General features: G+C 38.0%; 2 protein-coding genes and 1 pseudogene across 2 annotated transcripts; all 3 read left to right on the plus strand.

The window, feature by feature from the left end:
- The first annotated feature begins 3,504 nt into the window (after nt 1-3,504).
- LOC106363036 lies at nt 3,505-11,747 on the plus strand (annotated as a pseudogene).
- LOC106364481 (protein Brevis radix-like 2) lies at nt 6,430-9,077 on the plus strand. The gene is made up of 3 exons (XM_022711366.2): nt 6,430-8,066; nt 8,141-8,501; nt 8,581-9,077. Exons 1-2 carry the CDS (start codon nt 7,935-7,937, stop codon nt 8,498-8,500), a joined length of 492 nt encoding a protein of 163 aa, XP_022567087.1. The 5' UTR covers nt 6,430-7,934; the 3' UTR covers nt 8,501; nt 8,581-9,077.
- A 10,798-nt stretch (nt 11,748-22,545) lies between the features above and the next one.
- Nucleotides 22,546-23,046, plus strand: LOC106363035 (secreted RxLR effector protein 161-like). The gene has a single exon (XM_013802845.2). It carries the CDS (start codon nt 22,546-22,548, stop codon nt 23,044-23,046), a length of 501 nt encoding a protein of 166 aa, XP_013658299.2.
- The last annotated feature ends 459 nt before the right edge of the window (nt 23,047-23,505 follow it).

Genomic DNA, 23,505 nt, shown 5'->3' on the forward strand with positions numbered 1-23,505 from the left:
GGCAAACAACGAATCGACTTTATCTACGAAGGCTCTAAATTTTGCAACTCGGTTAACTCCATCAAAGCATACCAACGAAGAGCCGAAAACAACGTAGGAGTCAGAGAGCCACTATCAGGTATCGACCACGAAATCACCTTCGACGAAAACGAGACCGCAGATTTTGACAAACCACAAGATGACGCTCTCGTAATACGACTCGACGTCGGCGGCTGCGAACTATCTCGAGTGATGATCGACACCGGTAGCTCGGCTGATGTCCTCTTCTACGACGCGTTCAAAAGAATGGGATTCACCAAAGCATTCCTCAAGCAAGAACGAACCCCTCTGATCGGGTTCGCAGGGGAAACCACCTACTCCCTCGGGTAAATTGAACTTGCTGTAACCGCCGGAGAAGTCAGGAAAATCGTAGAATTCATCGTGATAGACCATCCGGCCCCGTTCAACGCAATCCTTGGAAGGCCCTGGCTATACATCATGAAGGCAGTTCCCTCAACCTACCACCAGTGCCTGAAATTCCCGACTCCAGAAAATTTGAAACCATTAGAGGGAGTCAGACGAGCTCCAGAACGTGCTACCTTACAAGCTTCAAAGATATCGACCAGCACTCTTAATCAAGCGACCAAGACCAACAGCAGACGTACACAGGTACACGAACCACCGAACAAAAGACCCTATCTCTGGAAAAATAATCGAACTACACTATGACTTGATCCCTCGCCGAGGGTACGTAGGCAACTCACGACACGAGTTCTGTCACCCACCAACTACACAACTCGAAGTATACGCATCGCAACACCCGAAGCACGCTAAACGCGACAACATCAACCTCAAATCGAAAGACAAGCCTCCTTCCTTATCTCAATTTTGAAACAAACCAAATTTTTAATAAAATTCGGTTCTTACACTTCGCAGTTCGAACTCGTTAAATCTCATATATCCGAAAAATCGCAATACTCTTAAACGGCTGACTGTAAACCAGGACCATGATCAAGTTTTCGGTTACAGCCAGCTTCGCCAACAAGCGCGACGAACCTAGCTAACAAAATATTTTGTTACATCAAACGTACGTCGATAAAAGTATCTAAAACAAATCGACACACGGCCTCAAAACACCGGCCTCATCTAAACAGAAAAAAATTGCGACAAACAACTCGAGGACTCACGATCCTCTCTATATTAAAAAGATAATAATAAAGCAACAGAAACAATGGGAAAAGCGAAAATAAAAATCAAATCCCTAAAACTACTCCTCAACATCGAATTCATCATCCTCGAACTGGCCACCCGCGCACTTCGTCCAATCACCCGTGTTGTTCATCACAGAAAGAACTTTAGCAAAGAAATCTTTTGATAGGTCCTCCGTAATCTGAGGCAGATCAAGTTTCTCAATGGAGAAATCCGAAACCGCCATCACATCGAGTTCAGACCCTAGCTCGACCTCCTTCGTTCGAAGACGCGACAACTCATCTGAGGGCAAAAGGTTATTATCCATGATCTCCTTCAAGAGATCTATGTTCGCCATGACCTCCCTAAGACGAGCTTCGCAATCAGTTGCAGCCTTCTTCTTTTCCCACTTCTCCTTCAAAGATACCAGCACATCCAAGTAGCTATCTGCCAAAGCTTTTTTAGCATCATAAGTTGGCGACGAAGGTCGTCAGAGAACTTATTAGCGGAAGATTCGGCCTTCGCCTCCAAAAATGAAACTTGCTCGAGGGTTGACTTCCTCTCGTTACTCACGACTCGCAAACGAGCCTCGAGCGAAGCAGCCTGATTCCCCAGCTTCTCAGCGGCGGCCAGCGTTAGCTCGCTCTCGATCCTGAGCCATCTTCAAACCAAGTTTCAGCTCCCGAACGACCTTCTTTATCTCATAAAGCTCGTCGAGCGCGGAATGTCCTGCATATGCTCTCCAAAGTCGCCGCAAACTCGTTATTGGCCTTCATAGCCTGGAGCACAACGAGTCAGCACAAGCTAAAGATTCAAAATTACAAGTATCAAAAGAACGACCTTAGAATGAGCGACAACCATCTTCACATAAGCCTCATGCTCCGTCATATATCTCAAAGAAGGAAGTGGACATCCAGCAGGCCTGAAGTGCCTCACCAAGTGAGCGACGCTGTCCGGATCCTCCATAATAGGACAATCCTTGGAGTGAGAAAACTGCCAATGAAACGGTTTAGCAACAACTGTATCACCCGAAACACCGAGACGATGGTCTGCACCGTTCGTTTTCGCCTTCTTCAGAGGACGATCACGCCCCTCCGAACCAGTTGGGCTACCCGACTTTGTACGAGCAGCGGTCTTTTCACCCTTGAGGCCTTTCCCCTCTTGAGGTTAAGCTCTCGAAAGTCGGGTCTCCTCGCGAAGAACTTCTGTGAGCGCTTCGCTCACGTCTCCGGATCGAATGCGCTCCGCACTGACGCCGCCAGCTCGATTTCGTATCCTTTCGGATTCACGAGGGTTCGTCCTTCTCGAGCCCATATCTTTTCGGCAGAAGGAAACATAATTTATCAGAAGTACTGTGACAAATCCTAAACGAAGTAAGGATTTATAAAGACTAAGGAATCCCCATATCTCAACAATCCAAAAAAAAGAATCTCGAAAACTAAGGGAGCAAAAGATATCCCGAAAACCGCATTTATTCATTCAAATCGAAACGTCGCGACCAAAGATCGCGGAAAACAAAAGAGTCCAAAACAAAAAAAAAAATAATATCAAAACAAAAAAATGAACTAGAATCGATTCCATCGGGAATAGACGACCCTCCGGCTTGATCCACTGAATCTTCGGAAACCTGAGGAAGATCGAGCCCGAAGATTGACCAATCCGATATAGTACCCAAAGCAACAAGACCTTCGCAGTCCTTCTCCATCTCCCTCAAACGAGCAAGCTCAGCGTCCACATTCAAACTCCCATCCTTGAGCTCGTTTAAAAGATCGATGTTGGCAACCACCACTTGCAGCTGGATCTCAGCTGACGCCTCCTTCTTCTTGTTCACCCATTTCTCCTTGAAAGACTCTAGGACCACTCGACATCGTCCCACGGCGTCATGACGAGCAACACGTGAAGCACGACGGATATCTCGATCCTTCTCGACCTTGAGCGCCGCGATCCTGGCCCTCTGAGCCACAACCTGGGCCACGAGAGTTGCGTTCTCCTGACAAGTCCTCCTCCAGTCGTCGGTCAAGGCCTTGATCTTCTTAGCATCCTGTTTTCCCTCACGCTTGGTGGTTTCAAGCTCCGCCAAAAACCTCCTGATCTCAGAACCGATGCTCTCAATCTCCTTGCCATTTCGAGAAACCTCAACGTGATCCTCCATCGCTACAACATACTCGTTGAAGGCTTCCATAACCTAAAAAAGACAAAGCTGACAAATAAGATCCTCAAAACATCTTATGGAAAGAAAGCACGAAACAGACCTTAGAGCTCGCGACCGCCACTTTTGCGTAGGCCTCCTTCTCAGTCGAAGAAGTAAGAGACGGAAGACGGCAACCCGCAGATATCATGCGGCCAGCGAGAGAGAGATCAGGTAGTCCTGAGCAGCAAACAAAGGATCATCACCCCCAGAAGGAAGACCTCTGACGGTCGATTCTCGTCTAGAACAAGACGGACCGGGTAAGACCACCTCCGACGATCCACGTCGCTTATGGGTCGCGCCGACGACTTCGTCTTCCGAGTCGGGGCTCAACAAGACAGGATATCATTGTTCCCCAGGAACATCTTCATCATCGGAATCCCGAATCAAAATCAAGGGAGATCCATCAGATGCTCTGCTCCTCGACGCTGACCCGGAGGTACGAAACGACGACCTCCTCATAAGCTGAATGGCCAATCGATCCAAAGACTGAGCCTGAATCGAAGAAGTCGGAAAGACTTCCTGAGAACGCTCCGCCTCATCTTCAGAACTGCCAATAATCGGTTGGGGCCTGTTTGTTCTCCCTGGCATGGCAAAAGCGGCTCGGATTCGAGACTGATCAAACGATGACCAGTTCGAACGATCTCTCTGGAGAACTCCGATCAAGCCCCAAATCTCGCCCCACATCAAAGAACTGCCCGAATGAACTGAAATAATTAAAAGAAAACGAAGATTTAAAACGCAAATCCCCCAAAAGGAAAAGACCGAAACTAAAATCAAGAAAGTACTAACCTATATTCTCGGCCCAATTCTGGGATAGTCGAAAGAAATCGAAATCGCCTATGGACGCTCGATTCACCTTAACAACAAAGAACTGCTCGCGCCACTTTTTAACAATTTTATGACATTATCAGCTTATAGCATCAGCAAATGACGACTTGTGCCAATTAAAACCAATTTTTGATATTTCTTTAAAAATTCTATGTAATGTTGTTAGTATTAAGCTTAAGGTATGTATCTTTGGTATTTGATGTTTCTTTTTATCGGAAATATGCATGAGATCAATTGGTCTGTGCATATTATGGTTTTAAACTTTTAATATGTTTTATGCATGGTTGACAAAAAAAAACGTTTTATGCATGATTTTAGGTGGAGACCAATTCAGATGAAGTTTATGCAAAAGTCTCGTTGTTACCATATTCATCAATAAGTGAGAAATTATATATAATAGTACCTCTTCTTCTAATATATTTAAATATTTTTATCAATTTATTTATTTAGGAAGTTGAAATCCCTATTCCTAGTGATGACAACGAACACAACATTAACTATTTTACCAAGGTGTTATGTGCTTCGGAAATATTTAAACCAAATAAATTCATCATTGATTTAAATTGTAAGCTTTTATATGATGATGCTTTGTATTAAACTTTTTTAGGATATATCACAGCTACCACCGAGTCAAGAGATAGTTGCTAAAGATCTCCGTGATCATGTCTGGAAATTTAAATACACTTTTAAAGGTAGCTAAGTTTTTATATCAAAACTCTTTGGTAGTGACTACTAATCTTTGTTTATCTATAAATTATCAACTAGGTACACCACAAAGACATCTTTTCACATCTGGTTTGAATGAGTTTGCAAAAGAAAAAAGTTTAACCATTGGAGACTCTTTTGTATTCCTTAGGTATATAAATTTTGGCATGTTACATCTCCTTTGTTTCTTAATCCTTTTGTATTTTAATTACTTTTTATTCTAGTGGAGAGAACGAGGAATCATGAGTTGGAATCAGAAAGGCAGCTCCTCAACAAAGCAACATATCATCATCAACAATTTCAAAACAGAGTATGCACTATGGCTTAATTGCTACTGCATTGAATGCTATTAAAACCAAATGTATCTTCAAAGAGTTTTATAAGCCAAAGTAAGGAAAAACACTTCGTTACTCTACTTAAACATCATGAAAATATTTTATTTAAGCATATTTAATTTATTCTTGATATGATGATACTAGGTGCCAATTCATTTTCAAGTGCGACAAATTGATAGATACAGTGAACAAGAAGTTCAATATAGGATCAAGATTTACTATGAAGTTTGAAGGGCGTGATTTTAATGAAATAACGTAGATCTTTGACGCTAATATAATCCCCTATATATTATTTGAGAAGCATTACAATTTCTTTTTGTAGCCACATGTCATCACTAGAATGATTCTTAGAATCATTAGAGAAATATGTTGATCTATCTAATTATATAATAAGTTTTTTATTAAACTAACAATAAATTCATCATTAATGTACTTTATTATTTCCTTAAATAAAATTTACGGAATTGCCTAATGTGACTAAAGTATATATGACAATTGATGATTTTGAATAATAAAGATTTGATAAAAAATAGTGTATCTTTTATCATATTTGTTTAATTTTAAACTATTAAATAAATTAGACAACCACAATAACCATATAATAAAAATTTATATTTTAATGTATATGTTATATTTTGAATTTTTACAAACGGCTATAAATTACTAAAACTGTTAAAAGTCGCACATTCAAATTTTATGATCCATGGTTTAAAATTTTTGTCATGACAAAATACAAATGATTACAAAAATTATATAAGTAAAAAGTCTAATTTAATTAATTATTAAGATTAATATATATATATCATTTTAAATTAAACTATAAACCATATAAAATACAATATTTTAGTTTCAAAATTTACTTTGAACAATTTTTTTGATAAAAGTTTTGAACATTGACAACTTATCTTTTTTAAAATTATAAATTATTAAAACTATTAATCCCACAATGAAAATTTTGTTATCAGTAATTTAAATTTTTTTCTATAAAAGATACAAATGATCAAAAAAACTATATGAGTAGACATCATCATTTAATAGACATTAATATTAAAAATATACTAAAATATATTATCTATGTTACTATCATTTAAATTTAATAACATATCCTATCAAATATATAAAAAAATATTTTTTAGATTAATAAAATTGATTTATATGTTCACGCCAATTTAATTATATATTTAATAGTTACTGACTTTTAATTATTTAATATATATTTATTATTTCATAATATGTAAAAATATTTAATACATAAAATAATTTATATATATAATGTTGATCCCGCGCAAAGCGCGGATCTTAACCTAGTGTTTATATAATTCTAAATATGATTACTTACAAATTTTGTTTTTATTGCAAAGATATTCTGGGACAATGAAAAGTGGAAGGATTTTCTATTCATTGGAAGGATTTAGAATGGTGAAGCCTACAAGTAAAAGTTACTTGTAACTATTTTTAATATTATTCTAGAATATGATTTCAAAAGAACAATAAGTAAAATCCATGACTTTATTTTTATAGCTACAGTGGAACGAAGTTGCAATAATTCCAAGACCTAAATAGCATCATTACCGGTTTGTTCTTAAACTGAGTTTCTAAAGATTATTATAATAGTTTATTCAAATTATTTAGTTGTATAATCTAACTAATACTAAAAAGGGATATATAAGGAGTAGCCAGACTGTCCACATAGGACAATAAAATTAGCCAATTAGAGGAGTATATTTTGCCGTGTCACATAGCCATGTCACTTGGTTATCTTGGGCTTACGATTCTGGTTATCATAGGCTTGCGATTCCATCTTCTGCGGTTTTTCATAACCAATCGTGTTGATATAATGGGCCTGAAGCCCCGTTACACCATCAAAAGTAAATCAGACAACAATTCTTCATCGCTTTCTCTTCCTCTTGTTCCATCAGTTTCACGATCTCACCTCTAAACAATCAATACATCCTCCACTTCCTCATCCCTTTACTCTCATTTATGGATTCGTTTTGGTTTTCCCCTACAGATTTTTTTTATGAAGCTCTTAATCAGAGTCTTATTTCGATTAAGTTTCCTAAAAAATTTCCACTAATACAACACGCAATGAGTTCCAACGGGAAATCCGCATTATCTGGTGATTCCTCCTCGGAGAAACCAAAAGGCGTTCAGGCTGAGTCCTATTCCATCGACACACCCTGTGTCTCTTCCAGCCACTCAATCGGCGACCCCTACTCGAAGCAAGCCAAAGTAGTAGTGTCGGTCTCCTCCGGTCTGACCAAACTCTGCGTACCTGATTCGAAGAAACCATTATTGTTTCTTTATGAAATTATGTGATTAATATAGAGTCCGTTTGACTTTCATTAAAAAAAAAACACAAATCTGAAGCTTTGAGGTTTATGACACTAAATTACTTGAAGTGTGCTGTGTATTGTGAGACACGTTATTGAGATGTGGATTATGTTTTTTGTACTTTAATCCGATCTTAAATGAAAGACTCCAAGAACAGTTGTGTTGGGAATAGGAAGACTTTAGTGAAACTTGTAGGTGAGAGCAGCAATGATCTAGCTAACTAACTTTCTTCAGCTCTCATTGATGATTAGAACATAATAACATATATCGAGTCACTGTTCACTTGGTTGTTTTATTGTCTATAGTCACTAAGACAGCTCTTCATTTGTTGACTTTTTTTTACTAACAAATGTCTATTTGCTTGTAGCCGTGAGATGTTTGATAAATGGGAAGCTCAAAAATGGTGGGGTGAGAATTTCGAGAAGGTCATGGAGTTCTACAATGTGCAGCAACTTAATCAGCAGAGTGTCCCTGTTCCAACCGCTCCTCCTAGATCCAAATATGAGGTATACACTCTTTGTACTTTGATTCTGATGGAACACATGAATGGGTCTTAACTATAACCATTTTTTTTTACTAGAGCTGCAGCAAGAACAGTCCTGCAACTCCACCTCTAAACAAAGAATGTCCTGGAGGAAAATGCTTACTCACGGCTAACCAAGCAAGAACACAAGCACAAAGTCGGTACCACCGTGATTCGTCTGGTCTTGCAACAACGCCCAAGCTTTCTAGCATAAGTGGGACCCGAACCGAGACATCATCGGTTGATATGTCTGCAAGAAGTAGTGGCTCATCAAGGGAAGAAGAAGAAGAAGAAGAAGAAGATGGAGATTATTCAATGGAGGTCTCGGTAAGTAATGCAAGTGACATGGAAACAGAATGGGTGGAACAAGACGAAGATGGTGTTTATATCACAATCAGAGCTTTACCAGCTTCATAAGGTAAAGAAATTTTGATTCTTTATTCTTTTTTTTTGTAACTGAGTAAAACCTTTCATTTATTCGTCTCTGTTTGTTTTAGCCTTTTAGGTAACCTAATTGGCTTGACTAAAGAGCAGATAGATGATCCAAGTCTATATCACATCACTGTTCAGAAGAAGAGTGAGACTTCAGAGGAAAATCAGAAGAAGAAGAAAAGCAAGATCAGGGAGGGAAATCAGAAGAATAAGAGTGAGACTATATAGGGAAATCAGAAGAAGAAGAAGAAGAAGAGCAAGACCAGGGAAGGAAATTAGAAGAAGAAGAGCAAGACCAGGAACAGAAATCAGAAGATGAAGGGAGTAGAAATCTCTTTCTGAGGAGAAGACATGCTCTTCATGATATTAATAACTTGTGTGCAATGCAACCCTTCTTTTCTTTTGTCTAGATATTAAATGTGGTATGCTGTTTTTGTGTGGATGTTTAGCAGCAACTCAAGACAGATCAAAATCTACATTCCAGCAATTTGTTCACAGCTATTCCTATAGTGGATCAAAATCCAATCTTATATACGCATCGAATATTCTTGAGGTTTTTCAATAGTGTTGAAGTCCATCAGCTCTACCCATTGTACCTCGGTAATTCCTCTTTTCTACGATGCTTCTCTCCTGAATAATAAAACCCATCATCAGTCTCAATCTAGCTAACACCTGCTTCTTTCTTTAACCACAACTAAATTGCAATATTTTAATTTTTAATTTTAACCACAATGCATTTTTTACTTTGTAATAATTATTTTGATCACCAACCCATTCTGAGAAAACAACAATATTATACAGATACGAGTATGACATTATTCAAACTAATTATATTATATATATATATATATATAATGCAAAAACATCAACTTAGATGGAGAGGAACAAAAGAAATCAAAAGATAAATGTACTAATATCCTAAAAAGTTATAAATTTAATGGGTTTCAAGTCAAAAGAAACATTAACAAATTTTTTTTTTAAAAAGACTGTTAATTTAAAATTTATTTTACGTAAACTTAAATAAATGTGGTAATAAATATAATCTTTCAGTCAAAAAATAAATATATTCATATTAAACTAATTTTAAATCATTTTAATATGTTTGTTTATCGGGTGATATATAATTTACAATAATAAAATAACAAATTTTGAATAGTGAAATTTCAAGATAAAGAATATATATATATATATATCTTAACTAATAATTTAGTTAACTTTTTATTAATCTTACTAATATCCTATATAAAATTTGAATAAAAACAAGAAATTATTTCAAATAGTTTTAAATTTGCATTTATTTTTATAAGTCTATAACCAGTTCCAGTTTATATCATATTGTTTATTTATAGAATACATATAAAAATTAAACTAAATTAATATTATAAAAAAAAAATCAGGCGTAGTCCGGAAAATCCCCTAGTTAAAACTAATAACAACGAATGAATGTCAAAGAGACACGTTAGTTTAAAGTCTCTGAACTCATGGCACAAGCCTCTTCTCCTAAAGACGTCTCTCGTATTTTTCCACTCTCTCTTATGTTATTTATTTTTTATTATTATTTTTGAAGAGAAAGACTCCCTAAAAAGTGTTTCACTGCGGGTGCTCTAAAGTCTCTCCATGGGAAATCAAGCATTTAATGCCTTCATCAAACATTTTCAAGTCAGCTTTTCAAAAACACAAAAGCCAATGTGAAATAAATGAATTTGTTAAGACAATATTTTTTTAATAAGTTATGTTTCTTTTTTGATTAATTATCATCATATTTCGATATAAGTTCAAATATGATGATTCATATGTTGACTCAAAGCCAAGAAATTGGAGAATCAAGCATAAAATCTTCGAAGAGTCTACCTCAGCTTAGTTATCATAATGAAGCTAATGATTCAAAATTTTCATCTGGCTTGCTAGTGAGCTATGAAGGTTCTGTTATGTCCAAACCAAACTGCAATAAACAAATGGTCCAGTCACCAAAAGAAAATTTAACCACCAATGCATCTGGTAGCTTCAGATTGTTTGGAGTTGATCTAACGACTTCCACCAAAGCAAGAGATGTTTTGCAAACACTCGACTCATACCAAAAGACTAAAATTTCTGAAATCTTTGAAGAAGAAAATCTTGATCAAATTCAAGCAGTGACATCAGCAACAAAATTCCAAAGGAAATCAGTTCTACTACAAGTAGTATATCAAGGTATGAAAATATCATTCATCTACTTATTCTTTACTTCTTACCCAATTATCAAACTATTTATTATTAATAATTAGAACATTATAAGACACAGGTTTTCGTAAAACTAATCATGTTTGGTATAAGAAAATACTGGATTTTATATATGGTTGCACACACGATTTTATTCTAATACAGTAGATATAATATTGATAAGAAACTTGCATAACTTTAACAGATTGAGACGGCTATATTTAGTTCACAAACACTTTATATGTTTATTCACTAGGTTCACATGGAAGGTGTTGCTAGATCTGTGGATTTAAATGTTTTTGATGGATACAATCACATGATTGTTGAACTAGAAAAACTCTTTACTATCAAAGGCAAGCTGCATATGAAAAGTCAATGGAAATTAACTTTTAAAGATAATGAAGGAGTTATGATGCTTATTGGAGACGATCCCTGGCCGTAAGAGCATGTTTAATGGGAGGTTCTTAGGGTAGGGTTCTTTGCGGAATATAAGAACTCGTCTCTTAACTTTTAATTAAAAAAACTAATAACCAGTTCTTAAATATCTTATTTAAAAACTGGTTCTTAGCTTTTTTAGTTAAAAGTTAAGAAACATATTCTTATATTCCGCTAAGAACCCCGTCCTAAGAACCTTCCATTAAACATGCTCTAAGTTTCCTCCTTCTTTTTCTCTTAATTTTTGGGGAAATAAAAACTTAATGTGATTTTTATTTTGTGTAGCAAATTTCACAACACCGCGAAAAAATATTCATATGTTCAAAATAGGATGCCACCGGTGTTGGAGTAAGCTTGAAGTAACTTGAGATGGAAGTTACCTAATCCTAGTAAGTTATGAAAATCTATAAGGATTAGGAAATATTGAGTTATGTTAAACCTAATGAGTTTAGGAAATTATGAGTCACTACAAGAAAACAGGGGGATTCTGATGGCCAAAATCGTCGGTAATTCGTCGGAATCGGTCTATTCCGACGAATTTCCGACGAACACGTCCGTCGGTATCGTTTCGTCGGAAAAAAAAAATTCGTCGGAATTTCTGACGAAATTCCGACGACTTTCTGACGAATACCAAGAAACGTCATTCTGACGAACTTCCGACGATATTACGATGCGGCTACACGAGACCAGAGTTCATCGGAAAACTACAATTCCGACGAACGTGGTTCCTCGGTTTATTCCGACGAACTGTAGGCGTCGGAATTTACCGACGGACATCGGTCGTCGGAATATACCGACGAACCACGTTCGTCGGTATATTCCGACGGAAATGAGTTTGTCGGTAAATTCCGACGGATATATGTCCGTCGGTATATTCCGACGACCGTTGTCCGTCGGTATATACCCTTTTTTTTTACAAATTAATTTTGCATTTTTATATATTTTTTGATATTAATAAATTTAAAAAATTGGAAATTTAAAACTAATAATATTATAAAATTTAAATTCATAAAAACCGAAATAGGAAAAAAACATTCATAAAGTTTAAAATTCATACAAACCGAAATAGAAAAAAAAAACATTCCGAAAGTTTTATAAAGCCGAAATAAACTAAGAAGAACTCGAAGACATCAAACGATCTAGCTTCTGCATAATCTCGGTGTTGAACTTCTTCTGGGATGCCAACTCAGCAAGGATAGTGGCATTCTCCGAACGGATAGTGGCATTCTCCGAAAGGATAGTGGTGTTCTGCTCCTCCAATGCCCCAATCCGTTCATCTTTGTCATGTAGCTCCTCGAGAATCATGGGATCGGCATACGGAGCTTGCGAAGAAGATGCCGGATACGAAGAAGCACGACGGGCCAACCCAACTAAACGGCCTCCTTTCCTTTTAGGAACCGCCTACAAAAATATTTAAAGTAAGTAAATATGGACAAGTAAGTAATCGACATTATAAAAAAAATATATTAATAAAAAAAATTACCTTTTCAACCATCTCATTTATTTGCAATAGAGACAGGTTGGTTGAAGCTCCCGTGGAGTCGCCGTCATCAGAGAGAGGCTGAGATTGAGAAACTATCTCAGCTTCCACCAAATCAACTACACCTCTGATCACGGGGTCCTGAATTTGACCCGTCGTCTTGTTAGTGTGAGCCACCTTAATGAGTTGGAGACGATCAACGGGATTACCGTCATTTGCTTCGATCTAAAAAAACCGCCATTATTAGCCAAAAAATATATAAAATATTTATTTAAAAAATATAAAGATAAATAATAATAAAAAACTTACAAGTTCATCCTCCTTAGTAGACATGGAGCAAGCGCCGAGGTTGTGCACATACATACCTTTCCCGCCACGATCGCTCTTCCGGTTCCTGGAGTTCCTAGAAGACGTCTCTGCAGTGTCTTCCCTCTCCCAATGAGCTATCAACTGCTCCCACACCCCCCCGTTGATGAACCGTGGCTTCTTGTTCTTCTGCCAAACTGTCTTCCACGCGTTTATCTGCTTTGTGTAAGAGTCCATGGCCTTTTCGTTGAATTTCTTACGGACTGTTTCCGTAAGATCGGAGTGCCAGTTGAACTCTTGCTACAAAACAAACACAATTTAATAAGTAAATATATGTAAAAAAATGTAAAAACTTAAAAAAAATGAAGGGTTACTATACCGCAAACTGACGAAACCACAACTCTCGTTCGTCGGAAGGGATCACACTCCACTTTGGATATCCAAAACGGAGCATGGAGTACATCATCTGGTTGATGCTCCGGCTAATGCCATTTTTCGACTTGGTGAACCTTTAAAAAAAAATACAAGTTAGCAAGTTAATTAAAGCAAAAAATATAACGGTACAAATAAAAAAAAATACTAACCAAGTGCTATGGCCTCGTCGTGGGTTGAGTTGGAGAAACGGGAGATGCTCTCGACCTGGTTGTTGAACCAATAGATGAACCGGCATGACCCCCGGATCCTGTTGAGCAGCAGCGTGAGGGGCAGCGTGAGGGGCAGAGGGAGCTGGAGCGGGAATATATGCGGGAACCGAGTCATGAGACGATACCGATGCACGGGAACCGCTCACCGAACTACGTCGAAGACGGGCTGCGGGGCGGGCTTCATCCTCGGCCCTAAAAAAAAAAAATTAACCCATCAAACATATTTTCATTTATATATTTACAAAAGGTTTTATAAACGTTTTAAAAAAAACTATTAAACCTTTTATATATATATATATATATATGTATACAAAATTATAAAAAATTTATAAATATAGAAAAATGTTGTTAAAAATTTATAAATGAAGAAAAATGTTGTTAAATATTTATATTTTAAAAAAAAATGTTGTTAAATATTTATTAGTGGAAACTTAAAAAAAAATATAAAAAATTTTAAAATTTTAAAATTTTTACTATACATGATTTACATATATATATATGTATACAAAATTATAAAAAATTTATAAATATAGAAAAATGTTGTTAAAATTTATAAATGAAGAAAAATGGTGTTAAATATTTATATTTTTTTCAAAAAAACGTTTTTAAAAATCAAAAAACGTTTTTAAAAATAAAAAAAAACGTTTTAAAAAATCAAAAAACGTTTTTAAAAATCAAAAAATGTTCCAAAAAAAACTAAAACAACAATCCTAACTTATATATCCTAAACTATCCATTCAATCCTAAAATGTTCAATCAAACAACCTAAAATCCGAGATCAACTTCCAAAACCCTAAACAATTGAAAAAAAAAAGGTTTGGGATGATTCTTACATGATTTGGGGTTTGGGGAAGAGATAGGAGGGTGAGGAGAGGATTCGCCGGTGAAGAGAGGCCGGAATCGCCGGAGAGTCGCCGAAATCGCCGAAATCGCCGGAGAGTTTTGAGAGAGAGAGAGGCCGCGGAGATAACGAAGAAGAAAGGAGAAGGATTTTTATTTCCGTGGATTCCGACGGACACGGGTTCGTCGGTATTCCGTCGGTATATTTAAAATATACCAAATGCCGATTCGCGAAAATTTTCAAGCGGTTTGGTTCTCCCGGGCTAATTGAAATTCCGACGGAACGTGTCCGTCAGTATTTTCCGACGGACACATTCCGTCGGTATTTTCCGACGGAATTCCGACGACTTAGTGTTTAGGGTGTTCTTTTCAAGTTTCTAAATGCAAAATCCAAACCTTTGATAATATATATAGTATTTGCATAAAGATTTAACAATAAAAATGTTTTATAACACGATTTTACACAACAATATTTTTTGTAGTGTAAGCTTATATAAATATGATTGTATAAGTACATAATGTTAAGATGAGATGTTATGAAAACAATGATATGCATACATAAATATTTTAATGAGTTGTTATATTTGAACGGTTGCGATCTAATACTATACTAAACACTTATTATGTGTTATTTTCATAGTTTTGGCATCTAAATTTATAGATTTTTATGATTGAAACTTTATAGAAAAACATGTCGTCGGTATTTTCCGACGAAATACCGACGACCTTTCCAATTTTCAATGAAACCCGTTGTCGTCGCTATGTCGTCGGTATATTGCGAGGGATTTCCGACGGACCATTAAAAAAAAAAAAAAAAAAAAAAACTAATCAGAATCTTCTGAATCTTCATCAAACTCCCCAACCTCGGCTTCCGGCTCTGAATGTACGACAGCATCATGTCCAAACACAGTCAAATTCTCAACGAGTTGAACATTTTCCAAATCTTCAACTGCCTGGGCGTTGCTGGTAGACTCTGGTTGCAATGGTTCATCATCATCAGAAGTTCCATCCACTCGTCCTCTTGGGTTGATTTGCGTTACAGTAACCCATGGATCGTCTCTGTACGTCACCCGAGGGTAACTGATGTAGCACACCTATACATATCAATTATACAAAGTATTAGTTCAATATATAACATTAATTAATTATATTGGTAAAAAATTATGAATATATTGACATACCTGATCAGCTTGCGAACCAAGAATGAAGGGATCATAATATTGAAGTTTCCGCCGCGAATGAACTGATGTAACACCAAACGCATCAATCTTCACTCCTCTATCTGGGGTGGTGTCATACCAATCACAATAGAATACTACACAACGCAATCCAACCATTCCAGGAAATTGGATTTCCAATATTTCTTTTATGTTGCCGTAGTAGACATCGTCACCAGAAGAAGATGAAACACCAGCATCATATGTTGTCTTAGAATGACCTTTCCTTGTGAATGCATATCCTCGCGTACAAAATTTAGGATATGATTTGACCACATAGTTTGGTCCCTGCACAAATTCGCGTACCCAATCATCGAACACAAGACCTCTGGCCAAACCATCATTCACCTATAAAAAAAAACATATATGATTGCAAAATTAATTAGTTTATATATATTAAATTTAAACTAATCATTTGCATAGGGTAATAGGATATATGACTCACATAACTACGAAGCCACGCAGCAAATCCGTTATCTCTAAGTTGTCGAAGCTCATCTTCTGTTGCATGCCTGTGAGTCATACGCAACTCCGCCATATATACACTATATACAAAAATATTATCAATATGAAATAAATTTATTGAATATTAATCTAACAATAAATGAATAAATATTTTTACCTCTCATATTGTAGAACATCTTCACAGTTGGTGAGCAAATATGTTTGCAAATGAGCGTTCTCAGTGTCCGTAAGTCTCCGCTTCGTGAATTTTCCACTAAGTCGTCCTATTTCCTTGAACATGCTTGGGACAGTAACATGATATGTTGCTCTCTCCCCTCTATCATCATGCCGAGCAGGTCTTCGGTGTTTTGTTTGCACTTCTGGTGGAAAATAATTTTCAGCAAAGATTGCAGTTTCTTCATTGATCACCTGTGCCACTATAGATCCTTCCACCCTGCTTTGATTTTTGACCATCTTCTTCAGATGATGCATATAACGCTCAAAAATATACATCCATCTGTACTGCACAGGACCACCAAGTTCCAATTCTCTTGCGAGATGAATAGCAAGATGTTCCATTACATCAAAGAATGATGGAGGAAATATCTTCTCAAGGTTGCACATGCTGACTGGTGCGTTTGTCTTCAAATTATTAATACCCTCTTCAGTCAATACTCTGCTGCATAAGTCACGGAAAAAAACACTAATCCCTGCAATTGCTTCATGAACATTACGTGGCAATAATGCTGAAAAGGCAAACGGAAGGAGGCGCTGCATAATTACATGACAATCATGACTCTTCAAGCCAGTAAACTTTCCTTCGCTTCTATCAACGCAGTTCCCCAAATTTGATGCATATCCGTCAGGAAATTTCACTTTCTCTGTAATCCAATCAAAGAACTCTTCTTTTCTAGCACCATCTAGCCGATAAATGGGAAAAGGGGCCGTACCGTTCTCATCAACGTGAAGTTCAGAACGATCACAAATATCGACTAAATCCAACCTTGACTTCAAATTATCCTTCGTTTTACCTTGGATGTTAAGGACTGTGTTCATCAGATTATCGAAGAAGTTCTTCTCAATATGCATGACATCTAAATTATGCCGCAATAGATGACTCTCCCAATATGGTAGATCCCAGAAAATACTCTTTTTGTGCCAGTTATGTAGCTCTCCAACCGCATTGACTCGAATGTTTTCATGTCCACCTACATCTGGCGTCCTTTCTGCATCAAAATACCTAAACTGCTTCAACAAATCTTTCCCACTAACTTCCTCAGGTGGACCATCAAACACCTGCTTGTTCTTCGTAAACGAAGTCTTACTCCTGCGGTATGGATGATCAGGTGGTAGAAATCGTCTGTGACAGTCAAACCAACACGTTTTCCTTCCGTTCTTTAGTTGGAAAGCATCTGTGTCATCTTGACAATATGGACATGATAGCTTCCCATGTGTTGTCCATCCAGATAACATACCATATGCTGGAAAGTCACTTATTGTCCACATAAGTACTGCCCGCATCTGAAAGTTTTCTTTGCGCGAAACATCGTATGTCTCAAAACCATGCGCCCATAGTTGTTGCAACTCATATATTAGTGGTTGAAGAAACACATCTAGTGATCTTTTAGGATGATCTGGCCCGGGGACTAGAATTGAGAGAAACAAAAACTCTCGTCGCATGCACAAGCTCGGCCGTAAGTTGTACGGTGTCACAATAACTGGCCATAGAGAATACTGCCTTCCATGCTTTCCAAATGGGCTGAAACCATCAGTAGATAATCCAAGATAAACATTTCTTCTCTCTTCCGCAAATTCTGGATATGTTGACTGGAAATGTTTCCAAGCCTTTGCATCTGAAGGATGTCTAATCTCACCATTTGTGGAATGCTCTGCATGCCATCTCATTGCTTTTGCTGTGCGCTCACACTGATACAACCTCTTCAATCTTTCCGTCAAAGGCAAATACCACATTCTTTTGAATGGGATCGGAACTCTTCCCCTCGTCTCCTGATAACGAGGTTTCCCACAAAATTTGCATACATTCCGTGTCTCATCCGCTCTCCAGTAGATCATGCAGTTGTCAATACATACATCTATCACTTCATACGGTAGTTGAAGACCTGCAACAAGTTTCTGAACCTCGTAGTATGAACCCGGTGCAAGGTTATCCTCAGGTAGAATACCTTTGACAAAATCAGTAATCGCATCCATACATTCTTCAGCCAAATTATAGTCTGTCTTAATACCCATTAATCTAGTTGCAGATGATAAGACTGAATGACCATCTCTACAATTTTGATACAAAGGTTGTTTTCCTGCATCCAACATGTCAAAAAATCTCCTAGACTCGGGGTTTGGTTCTTCCCCTCTATAATGATCATGTACCATCTGCTCAGTACCTACACCATAATCTATATCCGTTCTAGATTCTTCTAACCTAATATCAGGCTGAGGTTCACTAACAGGCTGAGGTTCGCTAGTACTACCATATTCATAACCAGTTTCCCCATGAAGGTACCAAACTTTATAATTACGTGAAAACCCTTTCATATACAAATGAGTCCAAACATCAAATTCTTTTATAACCTTATTATTATTGCAAGAAGAGCAGGGACATCTTAACATACCACTTTTTGCATCCGGTTGCTGTTGAACAAGCCTCATGAATTCTCCAATCCCTTGAACGTATTCTTCCGTAAGCAAATTGGTGTTCGGATCCAAATGAGGTTTATCCATCCACGAACGATAATAAACTTCTGAAGACATGATTTTCACGGAATTGTTATGACTAAAGAGAATGAAGAGAGAATGAAGTGTGAATGAGTTGAATGAGGAGGGGTTGTATTTATAGGAAATTGCTTACGGACCTCCGACGACTTTCCGACGGAATTCCGACGGATGTAAAGCAGTCCGTCGGAATTCCGTCGGAATTGTCCAATCTCAAACGGCTATACAACGGTCATATATATTTGTCGGCAACGGTCACATAGTTCGTCGGAATTCCGTCGGAAAATACCGACGGAATTCCGACGACTTTGCTGTTAATCGGAATGTCGTCGGAAATTCGTCGGAATATACCGACGAACTTCCGACGACTACAAGGTTACATTTTTTATCGGAATGTCGTCGAAAACTCGTCGGAAAATTCCGACGAACCAAATTTGGTCGGAATTCCGTCGGAAATGGCCGACGGAATTCCGACGACTTAATTTTTTGTATTTGGTCGGAAATTTGTCAGTATTCCGTCACAAATTTCCGACGACCTTGGTGTCCGTCGGAACCTCCGTCGGAATTCGGTGTGTTTTCTTGTAGTGAGTTATATATAAGGAGATGCTAATGTGTAGCATAACTTATGAGTTTTGAGATTGAGAGATTGAGAACTTGAGTTTTTGAGTTATTTTCCTCAAGAGATTAATAAGAGAGTTATTTTTATTATTGTGATCTATTCAATTCGAGATTCTACACGTGGTATCAGAGCTTCTAGACAACGATCAAACTTACAAAGAGACCGTAAGTCATGGGGGATATAACGACGATTTCAACAAAGGGAAAAGAAGGCGGACCTTCTTCTATCAGTTGCCCTATGCTTAATGCAACCAATTACACTGTATGGGCAATAAGAATCAAGGTCTTGCTGAAGGTACACAAAGTATGGGAAGTTATTGAGCAAGAAACTACTGATGGAGATAAGAACAATACGGCAACTGCATTACTGTTTCAGTCCATACCAGAAACACTAATCCTACAGGTCGGCGAGTTAAATTCAGCAAAACAGGTATGGGAGACCATAAAGTCATGACATATGGGCGCATATAGGGTTAGGGAAGCTCGACTTCAAACCCTAATGGCTGAGTTTGACAGATTGAAGATGAAGGATACTGACAAGATTGATGACTTTGTGGGAAAATTATCGGAGATTTCATCTAAATCTGCTGCACTGGGAGAAACCATTGAAGAATCCAAAAACGGTCACTTCGCGTCTGTGTGTCCTGATCGACTGCTTAAGTTGCAAGAGGCAACCGAGACAAAAGAGAATGACACGCAGGAGGCCGAAGAGTTAATGATGCATGAAGTCGTTTACTTAAACGAGAAGAATGTCAATCCAAAAGATTTTGAAAAAATCTAGATAATGTTTGGTACTTAGACAACGGCGCAAGCAACCACATGACGGGAAATCAGAGCTACTTTAAAACTATTGACCAGTCAATCACAGGAAAAGTACGATTTGGAGATGACTCTCGCGTAGATATAAAAGGGAAAGGCTCTGTATTATTCTGTACCAAGGACGGAGGAAAGAAACTCTTGGCCGACGTCTATTATATACCAGATCTTAAGAACAATATAATCAGTCTCGGGCAAGCAACAGAGGCAGGTTACGATATTAGAATGAAAGACGACTATCTTACACTACGAGACAAAGATGGGAAGCTGATAACCAGGGCAAAGAGATCCAAAAATCGGTTGTATAAGGTCCTCATTAACATTGTTGAGCAAAAGTGTTTACAAACTGCCGCTGTGATGAGTGATTCAGCTAAGTGGCATGCTCGACATGGTCATGTAGGAAGAGATTCAATGAGCAGAATGATCAAGGAATGTCTGGTCACCGGCATACCTACTATTTTGGTCGAGAAGGATACATGCTCGTCTTGTCTACTTGGTAAACAAGCACGACATTCTTTCCCACAAGCGACCACCTATCGTGCCGATAGGATACTTGAGCTAATTCATGGTGACCTCTGTGGACCTATCACACCTTCCACACCCTCGAAGAAAAATACATATTTGTACTTATAAACGATCATTCGCGATATATGTGGTCAATTCTTCTTAGTAAGAAGGGAGAAGCGTTCGAGAAGTTTAAGAAATTCAAAGCTGTGGTTGAAAAGAAAACTGGAACTATGATCAAGACTTTTAGAACGGACCGCGGAGGCGAGTTTGTGTCAACAGAGTTCCAAAGTTTCTGCGAGTCATAGGGTATAACAAGACACCTAACGGCACCATACTCTCCTCAGCAAAACGGAGTGGTAGAGAGACGCAACATGACGTTGTTGGGAATGACAAGGAGTATTTTGAAGCATATGGATTGTCCAAACTATCTTTGGGGAGAAGCGGTGAGACATGCCACATACCTTATTAATAGAGTAGCAACCCGTGTGCTCATCTCGAAGACTCCATACGAAGCTTTGAAGAACAAGAAACCCAATGTTGATCACCTGCGTATTTTTGGGTGTGTTAGCTACGCCAAAGTTGATACTCCGCATCTTAAAAAATTGGATGACCGTTCTCGAGCTCTTGTACATCTTGGTACCGAACCAGGAATGAAACCTTATAGATTATATGACCCCATCACTCGCAGAGTAATTGTAAACAGAGACGTCATCTTTGATGAAAACAAGAAGTGGAACTGGAGCAATGCGGAAACGGCTAAAGCTATACCAGGAGGTTTCAGCATTACTTTCGGTGACTTTGGGAACAAAGGAGTCGATAGGGATGATCATATTACAGAACAAGGAGAAGATGATGAAGTCGACAATACAGAAGAGCAGTATCAAACCGTACCTGATCACGATGAAGGAGAATAAACAGAGGACAATGAGCATGACGAAGAGACGTTGAGAAAATCAACGAGGGAAAGAAAGAAACCGACTTATTTGGATGATTATATACTCTTAGCTGAACTCGATGGAGAGAGACTTCTCTTGTCTATCAATGATGAACCTTGGGGTTACAATGAAGCAAAAGAGAAGAAAGTTTGGAGAGATGCATGTGAAGATGAAATCAAGTCAATAGTTAAAAACAAAACATGGGAGTTGGTCGAACTTCCTGCTGGTGCAAAAGCCATTGGTCTTAAGTGGATCTTCAAGGTTAAACGCAATTCAGATGGAAGTATAAACAAATATAAAGCCAGGTTAGTAGCGAAGGGTTATATTCAGCGTCATGGGGTTGATTTCGACGAAGTATTTGCACCTGTAGCACGCATCGAGACAGTGAGGTTTCTAATTGCTATGGCGGCTTCTAGAGGTTGGGAAATTCATCATCTAGACGTCAAAACAGTGTTTCTCCATGGTGACTTAAAAGAAGAAGTCTACGTTTCTCAACCAGAAGGGTTCGTGACCAATGGAAAAGAGAACAAGGTATACAAGTTAAAGAAGGCTCTCTACGGTTTGCGTCAAGCCCCAAGAGCTTGGAATGAAAAACTAAATAAAGTTCTTGGAGGCCTGAATTTCGTCAAGTGCTCAAAGGAGCCTGCTCTGTATCGGAAGCAGGTACACGATGATCTCCTCCTAGTTGCAGTATACGTCGATGACCTACTGATAACAGGGACAGTATGAAAGCATACTCGAGTTCAAGAAGAATATGTCAGCAACTTTTGAGATGAGCGACTTAGGAAAGTTAACCTACTATCTTGGTATTGAAGTGGTTCAACATGAAGAATGAATCACACTAAGACAAGAGAGATATGCTATGAAGATTCTGCTTGAGACTGGGATGAAAGACTGCAGTGCAACTCAAGTGCCGATGGATCCAAGTACAAAGCTGTCGAAAGCACCAAAGGAGAAGGGTGCGAACGAGAGAGACTATAGAAGAAACATTGGATGTCTTAGATACCTGATTAATACCTGGCCAGACCTCTCCTTCTGTGTTGGTGTTCTAAGTAGGTATATGCAAGCGCCAAAACAGTCCCACGAAGCGGCATTGAAACAGGTCTTACGGTATCTTCAAGGAACCTTAACGTACGGACTTGAGTTCAAGCGAACACATGGAATGAAGATTGAAGGTTACAGTGATAGCAGCCTTAGTGTGGATGAAGATGATGGTAGAAGCACAACCGGACACGTTTATTACTTTGCAAACAGTCCTATTACGTGGTGCTCACAAAAGCAAGAAACAGTTGCACTTTCGTCTTGTGAAGCCGAGTTCATGGCAGCTATAGAAGCGGCTAAACAAGCTATTCGGTTACAATAATTACTTGGAGAGATAACAGGAACTGAGAGTGAGAAGGTGGTCGTCAAGATAGACAACAAATCTGCCATAGCTTTAACAAAAAATCCTGTGTTCCACGGACGGAATAAACACATTCATCGACGCTATCACTTTATACGTGAATGCGTTGATAATGAGATGATTGCAGTACAGCACGTACCCGGCGCAGAGCAGAGAGCTGATATTTTGACTAAAGCGATGAGTAAGATCAAGTTCAAGGAAATGAGAGATCTCATAGGAGTTCAAGATGTGAAGACAAATGACTTCAAGCTTAAAGGGGAGAATGTTGGAGTAAGCTTGAAGTAACTTGAGATGGAAGTTACCTAATCCTAGTGTGTTATGGAAATCTATAAGGATTAGGAAATATTGATTTATGTTAAACCTAATGAGTTTAGGAAATTATGAGCTATATATAAGGAGATGCTAATGTGTAGCATAACT

This window comes from Brassica napus, chromosome C9 (assembly GCF_020379485.1).
Source record: "Brassica napus cultivar Da-Ae chromosome C9, Da-Ae, whole genome shotgun sequence".
NCBI lineage: Eukaryota > Viridiplantae > Streptophyta > Magnoliopsida > Brassicales > Brassicaceae > Brassica > Brassica napus.